This window comes from Nannobrachium achirus, assembly GCF_963921795.1.
Source record: "Nannobrachium achirus genome assembly, chromosome: 22".
NCBI lineage: Eukaryota > Metazoa > Chordata > Actinopteri > Myctophiformes > Myctophidae > Nannobrachium > Nannobrachium achirus.
In genome coordinates this window covers 1,429,011-1,444,295 of record NC_137829.1, presented here as the reverse complement: position 1 = coordinate 1,444,295, position 15,285 = coordinate 1,429,011, and the positions used below count along the sequence as shown (strand labels likewise).

Sequence of the window (15,285 nt, the reverse complement as noted above, 5' to 3'; positions counted from 1 at the left end):
CAACCGGGGAAGCTCCCCCTGTCAGGTGATAAGAAGCGGCCTGCTCACTCTTCATGCATTGAAGGAAGCATGAGCTCAGTTTGGGGCTCTCCCCAGGTTGGCAGAGGGAGAGTAGCACCCTGGATTACAGCTTAGGCAACTGGCACTGGGTGAAAAATGGGTTACAAAATTCGTGGGATAAAAACGTAATAAAAGAGAACGTGGCACCGCAGTGAGCCTTACCTCTGCAGCTCGTGCCGTCCTCGCCGACCTCAAAGCCGTCGGCGCAGAAACAGAAGGTTCCGTTCCTCGTCATGACACAACCGTACCGACACCGCAGCTCATGACACGCAGACAGCAGCTCTACAGGGGAGAGAGAGAGAGAGGGAGATTAGAGAATTACACTTCCTAACACAATGTAAAAAATACACAAATATTAGGGAGGAGTTCTTTCCAGAAATGTAAAAGAATTGCACAGAAAGGGAGAAATTGCATCTCCTTTTGGAAGAACAGAAAGAATGTGCGGTTTTAACTGCAAAATAATATGTCACAAGAAAAGGGACAACCGGTAGGACACATGTACTACTATATACCATGTTTTACATTACCGCACCTTCTCCCTGATTTATGTCATTTCATTGATGTTATATTGTCACGGTGCTTGTTGTTTATCTCATAATTGTAATGTGCTTTTGGCAACAATTTGTGAAATGTCATCAATAAAGCCTGTAGAATTGAATTGAATTTGAATTGAGAGAGAGAAAGAGAGAGAGAGACAGAGACAGAGAGAAAGAGAGAGAGAGACACACACACACACACACACACACACACACACACACACACACACACACACACACACACACACACACACACACACACACACACACACACACACACACACACACACACACACACACACACACACAAACACACACACACACACACACACACACAGCGAGAGTACAGTAAGGTGGTAAATTACTTTTCAGATTTTCCCTTCCCTCATAGCCATATTCCTTTTCATCTGTTCCTTCTCCCGTGTCTCGTCCATCACTGGCCAAACACTTTCTGAGGCCCTGCCAGCTGACAGTTCTCTGAGCTTTAAGATGCGGGGGGGGGGGGGGGGGGGGGGGTCGATAGTTGTTAGGCGAGAGTGTCTGGGTAAAAACGCCACATGGAACTAATGATGGAAAGGAAAAGAGTATAGAGGCTTTTTTTTGGTGTAAAGTTGCAGACTGTGAAAAGTTTGGCTGCAGGCCTGGCTGAACTCAAAGCAACTAACACGCAGCCCTGGAGAAATCACAGCGAATGACAGAAGGACTGGGAATATAAGAAGGGAACGGAATAGAGCAGAACAAAGTTAAAAGTTGAGCTGAGCGTGACTTCCTGTATAGTTTGATACCCTCCGGCGTCACTAAACTGGACCTCAGTTATTGGCTCTGTTTTCTTTCTCCCCCCAGCGGTGTAAAGCAGGGGTCTTCAACGTTTTCAGGCCAAGCACCCCTTGGTTGAGAGAGAGATGAAGCAGGGACCCCCACAACCTTGAGATTCCATATAGTTTCATCGTTTGACAGCACAATCGTCAGTGTATTCAGATATTTAACCACTTGATACCGTCGATACTTAATAAACCTTAATTTCTCTCTGTAGTTAGTCTGTTGTTTCTCTTCTACACCAAACCTCGTTGCCAAAAATAGCAGATCTACAAGCTCACAACGCCTCACGCTGCATTGTTTATGCCCATATATGGAGATCCCCATAGTATCTGACATCACTGTGACGTCACCTGTGATGTCACAGTGATGTGTCAGGGGAACCACAGTGTCAGGCGGTAACGGACAAGCTGTGCCGGTTCTGACAGTAAACTGCAACCTATGGTCGCAACAAAACATACATTCTCCACTTCAGCCCTATATACATTTCTTCCATTTGACTGCATCCAGTCCCCCACAATGCAGTCAACAAATATGTTACTTCTGTAGCCATCCATCCATCCATCTACTGTGCTGTACAACCGCTTATCCGGAAATCGGGTCATTAGCCACTTCCTAATTCCTAATTCCTAATCCCTACATGTGGTCTTGGTCAGCCCGGGGGTCTCCTCCCAGTGGGACGTGCAGCAACGGAGGCGCTCGGGAGGCATCCGTACTAGATGCCCCAAGTGAACTTCTTTCCTAGTGAAGGAGCAGCGGTTCTACTCCAAGTCTCTCTCTCCCGGGTGACTGAACTTCTCAAGCTATCTCTAAGGGAGATGCCAGCCACCCGCCTGAGAAAACTCATTTTGGAAGCTTGTACTGTACCGCAACCTTATTCTTGACCCACTCATGACCCACACTTCATGACCATACGTAGCTGAGAGTAGGAACGACGATTAGACGAGAGCTTTGCCTTCTGGCTCAACTCTTTTCGTCAAAACAGTGCCATAAGTTCATATGTTCAGTACTTTTGAGATGGTAAAGGTTATACCGTGCAACAAAGGGGAGAGAATCATGCCTTTAGCTATTTACAGATGTGCTGTTTCAACTCTTCAGACTTTCCTGAAAACTTCCAGCAAATGCATTTTTTTCACAGGTTTCTTTCCCTGTTTTGCCTTTACATTTTTTATGGAGAATGGAGTGTATTTACATTTTTGCAGAAACCCGCAAATGGCAAGAAACCACTCCATTCCCATTGAAAAGCAGAATCCACCTTCGTAGGTAGAATTAAACTTTGAAATCAGAGAAGGTCGTAAAAATATCAAAACACATGATCTACAAGCTCAATGTTCTGCCAATCCACTGAAAGTCTACCGTCTTGCCAATGGCAAGACATGTGAAGTTTTGAAGCTACAGAGCAAAACAGTCTGGGACAAGTAATTGTTATAAGATGTTCCTATTCCGATAGTATTACTACTTTAAGCATAGAACAGTGTTTATTCATTATTATTAATCAACAGCCCCTTGTAACCATCTCCAAACCTGCAAATGAACACCACCAGTTGGCTCTTCTTAGCCTGTGATACTAACCGGACCGCAGCACTATTTATTAGGGGTGTAACGATATAGTAACTGCATCGAAATATCGTTTTTAGTATATCGAAATGAAAACAGCTAAAATTGAATAGTATCATTTTATTTTGTATCGTATCGAATCGGCAGTGCAAAGAATCGATTGTATCGATACTACCTACTTGTGCATTGTATTTAGCATTTTTAAGAAGAAAAAATAAAAAGGAGGGGTTTAATTACTTTTCCTTTCCATATAGCTACACTGGTCTATCGATAAATGTGTGTAATCTCTGGGTTCATGTCAAGGTGCAGGTTTGTCAATATACAATGTCCATGTATTTGGCAGATAATCACTTATTTATCTATCTATAAATGCGAGAAGTCTCTGCGTGTCTGTCTGTCTGTCTGTGTGTCTGTCTGTAATCCGCGTATCTCGAGAACCGTTCGTCCCACCGGCTTCAGATTCGGCACGCGCGTTCCCCGCCGCGGCACGGAGTGCAGTGCCGGGTCTCGACCCGACCCGACGCGCGGTTTTCCCGAACCGGCGCGAAACGTTCGGAATCTCCTTATGCGGGGTTGATTGTTGACATCAGGCTGTTCCGGAGGAAATCGGCGAAAGCTCTGACTCATTGTGACATCACTTCATAAAAGGCTCTGACATCACGTACGCCACATGAGTCAACAAAAAATCTCTGAATATCTCCATATATAGCATATATGGGCATAAAATGGACGCAGAATCACAAAGATCTCCATATACGGGCATAAAGGGACACAGACAGACGGATACAGAGATCTCCATAAATGGGCATAAAATGGACGCAAATGGCATATATGGGCATAAAATTTACGCAGAATCACAAAGATCTCCATATACGGGCATAAAGGGACACAGACAGACAGATACAGAGATCTCCATATATGGGCATGAAATGGACGCAAATAGACAGATATCTCCATATATGGGCATATATGGGCATAAAATGGACCCAGAACTATATCTGCAGTGATCTCCATATATGGACATAAAATGGACACTGACAGACAGACAGACAGATAACAGATATCTCCATATATGGGCATGAATGGACACAGGCAAACAGATGGTCAAAACGGGTCCTATGACAACAGGTATAATGGGGTTTGCATTAAAGGGCGGGGCATTCATTCCCTATTTACAACGTTCCCGAGTTGGCCAGGTCGCCGACTAGACGCTGGGCCGCCCGAAGGGCGGCCCAGCTTCTAGTATCCATAATAATACATGTTTCCCTTAAAAACCTGCACTATCCACACCTTTCACACAGATTTAATTTCTTTGATAAATATTTACTATATCGATTTTAAATCATTGAATCGAATCGTATCGTATCGCCATGAATGAACCAATATCGTCCATGTATCGTATCGTCAACCATGTATCGTGATATGTATCGAATCGCCATTACAATGTATCGTTTCACCCCTACTATTTATCACTGTCAAAGCTTTATGCAGTCAGTAGATAAAGCCGTGGTTTAGTTGTGGTCCCTGGCCAAACATTAACAGCTATCTCAGCCTTGGATTAAGGGACCCCGTGCTGTATCATGGAAAATCTGAGCCCCAGATAAAATATCAGTCAATATTATTGTGCTAAGTGATGGCTATTTAATATGAGGCTAAAACTGCCTAGGAAGCTCAACGGCAGAACACCTGGAGTCCATGCAGAAATAGCTGAAAATCCTGTGTTCTAGATCTATACATTCTGTGTTCTAGATCTATACTTTCTATGTGCTTTGGTTCTATATTTTTATGAATTCTGAATGAATGAATGATTTTATCTGGAGGGCCAAATTGTCATGTGAAGCTTGACCAATCCTCAATTCTGCATGCAAGGGACATGAACGGGACAGACAAAGCCTGTTCATTCTGGACTGGAATGACCATATATGGACATGTACGGGACACACAAAGCCACTCCTTGGCCGCTTCAAAAAAACGAGTTATTACAAAACATAAATTAAACACTTCAACCCTATATTACAACTTATATTTTGGCTATTTGAAAATAGAAGCTGTTGTGAAGCTTGTAGCTTGAACAGCTTGATCAAGCCATTTTCAAAGGCTTTTTATTCATTTGGAAACTTGTGACATTCTGCATAAAGTGCACTTTTACTTTGTGTACTTTAGTATATTTTGATGACAATATTTGTGTACTCTTACTCAAGTACATTTTGAATGTTGTACTTGCAACAGACTATTTCTACATTGTGGTATTGATACTTTTACTGAAGTACAAAATGTGAGTACATTTTTCCACCACTGCTGAAAACCTTTGCCAGTGAGAAGAATGAAACATTTCTGTGTATTCAGCAGTATGTCTGATATATGATGTATAATTGGCCCACAATGAATTGCTTTCTTTTTAAACACTGGTCACCCGAAATAATGCTCTGACTGACTTAAAGACAGGGTAAAATCAAAAACATGTTTTTCACACTTTTAGAGCATATCTGTAGTGATAATATGGCCATACCTAACACTAGAAACACTTGAAAATAAACAATATTTGTGTATATTTATATCAAAGGTCCCTAAATAGGCCAGAAATTCAAAAGGTGATGACATAGACAGGTAAAATGCATATAAATGAACCTCTGATTACATTCACCTGTTTGTTTCCCATTGCTGGCTCCCATTACTCCCATTACTCAGATTTTAAATCCCATCGCCTGAAGGGCTGGTCCCCTCGGATTGGTTCAGAAACACACAGGCTTCATTTTCAAACTGAAACTTCAAAATAAAATACCCAAAATAGTCATTTCATTGGGTCTTTAAATGGTTTGTTTTATTACAGTATGTGTACAGTGTGATTTCAGCTGTTTACATGCATGTTTTAGTTCGTTATGTACTGTACAGTATAATGTCTGACGTTTTTGGTTTACAACTCCATATGCCATGTATGATACATTTGCTTGTGAATGTGTGTGTGTGTGTGTGTGTGTGTGTGTGTGTGTGTGTGTGTGTGTGTGTGTGTGTGTGTGTGTGTGTGTGTGTGTGTGCGTGCGTGCGTGCGTGCGTGCGTGCGTGCGTGCGTGCGTGCGTGCGTGCGTGCGTGCGTGCGTGCGTGCGTGCGTGCGTGCGTGCGTGCGTGTCTGTCTGTGTATTGATTGATCGTATTGTATTGTGTACACTTCTGCTTTGGGAATGTAAATGTATGTTTTCTCATGCCGATAAAGCAATTTGAATTGAATAGTGCATGTGTGCGTGCGCACGTGTGTGTGTGTGTGTGTGTGTGTGTGTGTGTGTGTGTGCATAGAACAACGCTTTAGTGGGAGAATGAAACAAAAGAGCGGTCAAATTACGTGTGTGATAAATGCTCAGTGGAACCCAGTGACACTAATAAAAAAAAAGAAATGGTATTTGCACAAAGACAGATATGCCAGCCCTGAACATTAATTACTGTCAAATAATAACTGCCTAGACTAGAGGATGACGGCACACATTGATTGTCTTCTCCGCCCAGCAACAGTAGAGAGGACTCTAGTGTGAAAATCCTTGAGTGGATGTTTAACTCTGAATGTACTGTATACATATATATATATGGTCCACGTGGACTCTTGCGGTCCATTTGGTTAGATTTATGTCATCTCTGTCGGGTGGAAACGTCCGAAAACTGTAACTATTCAGGATCCAAAAAACAGAAGAAAAATAAAGTGCCTCCATTGCTCATAAGTTTTGTATGGACTGTGTGGTTGAACTAACGCACTGATTTACTATGCACCTTGATCTCATGGACAACATGCACTGATACTCTTCTTGCAACATAAAAGACCAGAGGCCGATTCTAATGTCTTCTAAATCCAAAAAATATTTTCTGAAACAACCTATGTTTCTATGTCAGGACCCTGGATCATGTCAAGGACCCACCCACCCTCAAAAACAACAGATCTACAAGCTCATTGCAAAGTATTACAATAATGGTTACAGCTAAAACTCTAAAATGACACAGTTGCGTTCATGGTTTTAAGGTAAGGTTACAATCTATATCATGTACTGTATTTACCAGCTGCTCGTGCACCTTATGTCTAAACGTACATGTACAGTATATACTGCATGGATGTGATGTGTGTAAATATGTATTTGTTTTTGATTCACTTTCTTTCGATGGAAAAAGCACAAAAACTAATTGCACACATTGTTTTACACCTGTAAACCTGTGATACAAAACAGACGATTCGGATTATTCGGAAACATGCAGCATCGTGGCGCATTTTGATACTTTTTTTATACTTTTGTGTGACGCTAATAGTGTGATCAAGTACAGAGCATTCATTTACGGGGAAAAAAATAGAAAGAAACATGAAGAAAAGAGGTTTCTAGCCTGACAGCGATGATAATGCTGTGTCTGAGCTACAAAATGGATAAATTAAAACTGACGGTTTTGCTTTGTAAGGCAATCAGTTTCAAATAATTATACAATGTTGCGACAGCAGACCAGTTCAATTCGTGACAGCATACAGTATTATTTACAGTTAACATCGGCGAAGTGAGGGTCACACCATAATCAAATATGCTTATCAACGTTTCTAAGGAAATAAAAGGGAGAGAGAGAGAGAGAGAGAGAGAGAGAGAGAGAGAGAGAGAGAGAGAGAAGATAGTCTGCGTTGTTTCAATCTCATTTTGAAGGAATTAGAAGCGGAGTTATGCGAGGGTGGGTGGCACTCTCTTTACTTAGACGCGGGGAGTTTTATCGAGTTGTCAGAAGTCCATTTTTTATTCATGTAACTGTACGTCTCCCCCCCTCTCTCTGTTAGCTCACGGATATGGTGGAATTAATTGGACAGCCTGAGTGAATGTGGCGTAATATGAAAAACCTTTTGGAGAGCTTTTTTAACAATGTGATACGTTAACGGATATTGATGGAGACAAAAGAGAGAGTGTGGAAGCGATAATGACATTTTTTATGCATGGGAATCTGAACATTATCGGGCGAAGCAGACACAACGTGCATGCCTTGTACGCACGTGCATATGCACGCACGCGCGTTTAAGTGTGTGTGTGTGTGTGTGTGTGTGTGTGTGTGTGTGTGTGTGTGTGTGTGTGTGTGTGTGTGTGTGTGTGTGTGTGTGACACAGCCTATATAGGCTAGTCAATCTGAGGTTTGACCAAAAAGAAATTGCAATAGTAATGGTTCAAGGTTTTTTATGATCCTTAGGGTCATCCATAAAACATGTTAAAAATGTTCCATTTTATTCTTAGTGGATCAAGGTAAATTCAGGGGGTTCAAGTCCTAAAGAAGACCTAAAAAAATCATCTTTAAGTAACAAAACAAATGCTTGGAATGGATTCAGAATCATGAAAAAACCCCAGTTAGACCCCTCACATACTACTTAAAGAATATTTTTTGGGGGGGTCTTTTTTTTCCTGTATAGTAATTGAATGGACCCAAACTTGAACCCCCTGAGCACAACGCACACAACGCCTCGCGGTGCAAGGCATTGTGTGCTTGTAGATCTGCTGTTTTCACTACTTTTGTGCCTTGTATGGTGAAGCAGGGTTTTGCTTTGCGAAAGAGATACGAGGTTTCTGCCCGACAGTGACGATTTACTTTGTTGGCCGCCCAGCCCCCAAAATGGAACGAAGGCCGACATTTTATTTTGATTTTTTTCCTAATGGCCGGCCTGGACCGGCCGGGAATGAACCGGTCGTTCGGTTCAAGTTGTCCCGCTTTTCCCAATGGCCAGCACGTCCCTGCTAGTGGACTCCTAATGTGCCATACTGTAGTTTTGTAGTAAATCATGTGTGATACAATGTTCTGAAGAAAAGCTGGAGACTGACATTCAGGTATTGTATTAGGTAGCTATTATGGTCAATCAATAAGAACATTATAATGGAGTGTAAAACCAAAGATTTGCCACCAAGTCTTTGCCACATTTGTCCACTAGCATAGCAACCTAAGCTAAACAGCCTAGAGCAGGGGTTGCCAAACCTTTTTGTCTCAGGGCATCCCATGAATATTGTTTTAGGCACCCCTACATTATAATTTTCACTCCCAGCACCTTATATTTATAGCATATCGTAGTTTTCAGGTGGAAACCTTGTATGTCCAAAAATGTTCGTTTTGTATTTATCATCTATAAAATGTACTAAACCAGATCTACAAGCACACAACGCCTCGCATCGCATCGCGAGGCGTTGTGTGCTTGTAGATCGGCTGTTTTCACTAGTTTTGTGCGACAGTCTTGTATGATGGAGCAGGGCTTTGCTTTACCAAAAGACGTACACATTTAAAACTTGGAGATACGAGGTTTCTGCCCGACAGTGACAATATTTTAGTGATTATGTTGCAAGGAAAACGTTGAGATAACAGCCATTTTGGTTAGAAGTGACTGAAAATAACTTTGTACTTCAAGTTTAAAATGATACTAAATATTTTTTCAAGTGTCTAAATAACTTCCAAATATTATCAAATTATCTCGCGGCACCCCTGGACTGCCGTCAGGGCACCCCAGGGTGCCCCGTCACCCACTTTGAAAACCCCTGGCCTAGAGTGCCTGGAGAATAGAGGGTGCTTGTTGCCTTTACAAGCCCTGCCCGGGGCCAATCAGTCACCGTCCTATGCATGCGGGCGGTGCTTAGAATCACCTGCACGGCAGGATTTGAGGAGAAATCAAGCGCTCCCTTCTCTAGCTCAGCTTCACAACACTGTGGAAAGACATAACGCACATGGGTTTGATATAAACTGATTCATTATAGTCGTTTTGTTGCAGTCTAGAATTTGTTTTTCACAGTCTGAATTGTGAATTTTGTTCTTGAATAGAACTTAACTTTGGTGGTTAATGCAATACAATACAGCAGAATGTAATCTCTGTATGAGCTTTTCTATAATAATTTTACAATAAAAAAGTTTTTCTTTCTAAATAACTTTATTTTGTCTTCAACATATTTTTTCCCAAAATGATATTTGAAAAATAGGGGTAGTCAGAGTCGTCCTATATTCGGGTTAATACGGTATAGTTAGGAACCAAATGGACCCTTATGGGTCTCTAACTCTGAGAGTGTACAAAATGTGTACACTCTCAGAGTTAAGATAGAAATACCATTAAATGGGGGTCCGTAGCCTAATGCATGTCCTTGAAATTAAACTGGTTGGGAATCACTGCTATAGAGCCGTAGAAATCTTCTCTTATTGGGGTCCCTGGCATATCATTTCAAATGGGGGTCCACTGCCTAATAAGTGTCAATTTGGGGGTCCTTGACATGTACAGCACAGCACAGCACAGCACAGCACAGCACAGCACAGTACAACAGTAAGATAACAGGTTCAATTAGGTTAATTAGTTAAAGCATAGCCTCTGTGGGAGGAGAATTATTTCCCACAGCTTTACACTGAACCCTGCCATAGCCTTGAGTCACAGAGTGCAGACGTACGTGTCAACCAGCGCAGGATACAGCACAGTTCTTTTTTTCAGGAAAAGAACCAAGACATTGTAACCAAAAGGATCCAATGTCACAAGCTCTTACCAGGAAGCATGTTGATAATTTCCATTGGTTCAATATTATTTTGTAAAACCCTCAGATGCACTTAAAGTGGCACTATACGTAATCTGAGTTCCCAGAAGTTATTACACTATAAGTTACTTCTTTTTAATGAACACAATATAATGTGTTCATTCTCTCTGAATATTTCAGCAAGTACAAGTGTAATATCATTTTCTAATATCACTGCTAATAAACAAATATTTACTGATATTTAACTTTTTTCTTTTTCTTTTTCATTGCGTTCCACAGAGGCAGTAGCAGCTGAAAGAGAGCCAGAATGCTGCTCTATGGAAGTGCTTTGGGTAAAGGCAGCCATGGGAGTGATAACACTGTATACTGTAGTCATATAGTGAGATGGGGAGAAGTTACACACTACACTGCTTTTCATAACTAGGCTATTAGTACAACAACAGCACAATGCATTTTCTAGGCTGCATGCAGCCTGTACCAACCAGTGGATATTTGTTTGCTTGTTTGTTTGAAGCGGTGTTAATAATATTAATATTAATTATAGCCCTTTATAGTCTGGGTATAGCCCTGGTCCAGAGCGTTGGCGAGGTCTCTCCAACGCTCTGCCAGGAACTTTGCTCTGATACAGGACAACTTAAGGAATTCCACACATTAAAAATAATTTGGTCAACCATAACAACCATTTCTCTTGTGAGGACTGGGAAAAAACCCACTTCTTAGATTCTCAAAAAAAAAAAAAAAAAGAGCAGACCAAGTATAGAGTGAAAGGATTGGGGGTTTAACGTGTTAGTTCACCTATTTTTGACATAAAGCTGTGTGAAATACTTGCCATTAAAATAGTGGTTACAAATGTATTAATTCATTACCAGAGTCCTGTGGTCAGAGTTCTGGTCAGTTTTAGATGAATATAAAGTAGTTCCGGTGATTTGGCAGGGGCTCATGGCAAAAAACATTAAAAATAGATGAATCCACAAAACTAGCGTCATTTGTATTGTTGACCTATTTCTACCAAATAGACCAACTTTCGTTCAACTTTGACCCCTCTGTCACATGGTACTATTTTTTGTGTCCAGTATCACTACGCCGCTGCAACGTATTTCCCCAAAACAAGGTGCTTTGCAGTCAGCTGATCAGAACGAAACCTCACTCTATATGGTAGAAATAGGCCAACAATACAAATGACGCTAGTTTTTTGGATTAATCTATTTTCAATGATTGGGCCACGCCAAATGGCCCCCACCCCATTGGAACTACTTAACTCAATCAGTGCCTTTCACGGGATGTTGCGTGAAAAGTAATAGAGTATTAATAGTGCCATTCACGCGATGTCGCGTGAAAAGTAATATATTACTGTAACGGCGAGTAAAAATACCTAGTACAATGGCCGACGCTCCGGAGACGAAATCCGCGCTGATTTGTCATCATCACGGCTCCACGAGCACACAATAGTCATCCCATAACATTGAGGTGGACGGCCGATCTCATCTTTAATGTCCATTATCTCAAAACTACACTTTAGAAGCTAGGATGGAGGCAGATGCTCGCTTATGTTACACAATGATAAAAGCTCCGGTCGGCCATTACACAACTCCACGTGGAGAACGATCGGTTCCGGCGCACGATCCGATGACGTCAGACCGGAAGTGATTGCGTGGTGGACTTCTGGCCTTCAAAATAAGACAACGCAAGTGAATGGGACCTGAAGGAGGCACTTTGGACATTATAATCCGTTAATGTCTGGGGCTCTGAATGAGTTAATATTCATTAGAAACTGACCAGAACTCAAAAATAGGTGAACTAACACTTTAAGTGGTTAAATGTCTGAAAATACACATTTAACTCTTTCTCAGCCCCCTTAAATCTGGCTCTAAGTCTCTACTGCCGGATTTTTCACTCATTTTGGGGGACGATTACGCATCGTCTGTAGAGTGTATTGCACACCACACCCATATGACTGGAAAGGCCTGCTCGCGCTCTTTCCGATACATCAAACTAGAAAATCTGTATCTTGTTCTATAGTCTAGTAAATGGCAACTTTATAAAGATTGTTTTGCTATCAAAACAGCCTTTTTGCATAGACATTTTGAGATAAACGACTTTTTAGTATAATAAATAGAATATCTATTCATTCTACTGTGAATATACCAACTTCCATATACGTATGGAAAGATTCGCCCTCTTTACAAATCCGCCAAGTAGTAAGTTGCTATCATTTTCGATTGTTTAGAAATAGGGCTGTTTGTAGGCGATGTAATCACCAAAACAGCTTTCTGAATACATGTTTTCGAAAGGATGCTATCAAACATAACTCTTTTCAGCCTTCTATTTTTGGCTTCAATGATGCATCAGGCAGTATGTTTTCAAACAAATGGGTAAACAAATACGTGTTTTACAGACTTTTCAAGTATAAAGGCACATTTCAGCTCAATCCCTCAAGTTATGTGGACAATAGACCTATAAGGGCTCTGGTCCATACTGATAGCAGTGGATGCAGGCACGCCTGTCATCCACACGGCGGCGCTGTCTATCTCAGAATGCAGTCTGATGCATGTCTTGAGTTTACATCAATAAACACACGCAACGTGCATGTGTTTACGTTGTGTCACTGTCTCTCTCTCTCTCTCTCTCTCTCTCTCTCTCTCTCCCCCCCCCCCCCCCCCCCTCTGCAACGTGCAACATGCATGTGCACGCGAACATGGGCATGCGCACGCACACGTGCACTCTTACTGTTTTCTTTTTTGTTTTTCTTTACATATCTACTGCATAGTACTGTGTTCTATTTGTCTGTCATTCAATGTTATATGAGATATATGGTTTACTATGGAAATAAGCCTAGTATTTTCATGGATCTCCTTTTAGTAGACCTTGTACCAGTGAATGAAACTGTACCTTTTCCTATGCAAACTTCTAATAAAGTCTTCAATCAATCAATCAATCAATCAATCAATCAATCAATCAATCAATCAATCAATCAATCAATCAATCTCTCTCTCCCCAACTTTCTCTCTTGTATCACGGCTGTGAGAGAGAGAGAGAGAGAGAGAGAGAAATTAGAGCAAGAGAGAGAGAGCAGTGTAACAGAGCGAGTGGGTCGAGAGACATAGAGAGTCTGCTACACACTCTCTCTCCCTTTTTTTTCCGCGAGAGGTAGAGAGACATATAGACACGGTGAGAGATTGCCGTCCATCCAGCAAGTCCTCAGTAGTATAGTAAAGCACTAAACTAAACCCCCCCCACCATACACATGGCTGCTGCTACGTGAATGCCGTCCATCCAGCAATCCCAGGCCTGGGGAGGACGGTCATGTACCAAATCACCATGGTAACACAAGGTAACACAAGCTGATTGGCCACACAATGGTAACCATGGTGATTTTAGTCATTCCAGGGCCCAGGACGGCTGAATCCAAGCGTCAGTGATACATATGCTCCTAATCTTGTAAAGACATTCCAGCGTCAACCTTAGCTTTTTCTGAACTGACGCCGCTGAGCTAAACGCCCTGCTCGATCGGCGGTGGTCCGCGGACCACGGCCGATCGAGCAGGGCGTTTAGCTCAGCGAAAAAAAAAGGTATGGCAAAAAAAAGGTATGGCAAAAAAAAAAAAAAAAAAGCTGTCTTTCACGCGCGCGAGGCCCGGCGTGCAAGACACCAGTCATGTTGCCATACCTTTCCAACAGGCACGATTACAGTACATTTTATTATATTCCCCCTGTAGCCAAGGTATGTGAGCTGCCATAGCTTGCCATACCCAATTGAGCCTCTCTTTTAGCTTGGCTTGTGAGACCTGGCTCACACTACCAACAACAACACTGGATCTTACTTTTACTACTGTCTGTTACTACTACAAACTATGGATGGACTATACAAAAGGTAAATATAATTATGATGTGTTTTTCTGTGATCTGAGACAGTTTGTTGTGTTTGGGCTGGTGATTTGAGACTTTACTGTGATGATCACCTCAAACAATGTCAGCTGTTGGGGAAAAAAAAGAGAGAGAGAGAGAGAGAGAGAGTGGTCGAGAGACATAGAGACACGGGGAGTGAAAGATTGCTTACTGAGAGAGAGAGAGGGAAATTAGAGCAAGAGAGAGAGAGAGAGGTGTAGCAGAGCAAGTGGTCGAGAGACATAGAGACACGGGGAGTGAAAGACCGCTTACTAAGAAAGAGAGAGAGGGAAATTAGAGCAAGAGAGAGAGAGAGGTGTGGCAGAGCGAGTGGTTGAGAGACATAGAGAGTCTGCTACACTCTCTCTCTCGTCCTGGGCCCTGGAATGACTAAAATCACCATGGTTACCATTGTGTGGCCAATCAGCTTGTGTTACCTTGTGTTACCATGGTGATTTGGGTCCTCCCCAGGCCTGGGATTGCTGGATGTACGGCATTCACGGCAAGGATCAGCCATGTGTTTGGGGGGGGGGGTTTAGTTTAGTGCTTTAGTATACTACTGAGGACTATACTTCTACAGCCGTTACAAAAAGTTTTACTGGATCGTCATGGTTCTTACTTTTACTACTGTCTGTTACTACTACAAACTATGGATGGACTATACAAAAGGTAAATATAATTATGATGTGTTTTTCTGTGATCTGAGACAGTTTGTTGTGTTTGTTGTTGGGGAAGGCTTTGAAGTTGAAAAAAAAAAATACTAGCTCTTTCTCTTTTTTCCTCTCCTCAAACACACACACACACACACACACACACACACACACACACACACACACACACACACACACACACACACAGTGTCTCTCAGTGTCTCTCTCTCTCTCTCTCTCTCTCTTTTTATCAATCAGCCATCTCAATTGCTCTCACTCGGCTAGAATGCCAAG

At 42.0% G+C, this 15,285-nt stretch overlaps 1 protein-coding gene across 1 annotated transcript in view; it reads right to left on the bottom strand.

Annotated features, from left to right (window-relative positions):
* LOC308308144 (low-density lipoprotein receptor-related protein 1B-like) overlaps window positions 1-15,285 on the bottom strand; it is a gene marked incomplete at both ends in the record, with an annotated part of 592,679 nt that overhangs the window by 441,223 nt on the left and 136,171 nt on the right. The window contains 1 exon segment of the mRNA XM_080753509.1: window positions 223-342. Within this exon segment, the coding sequence (XP_080609635.1) occupies window positions 223-342 (120 nt within the window).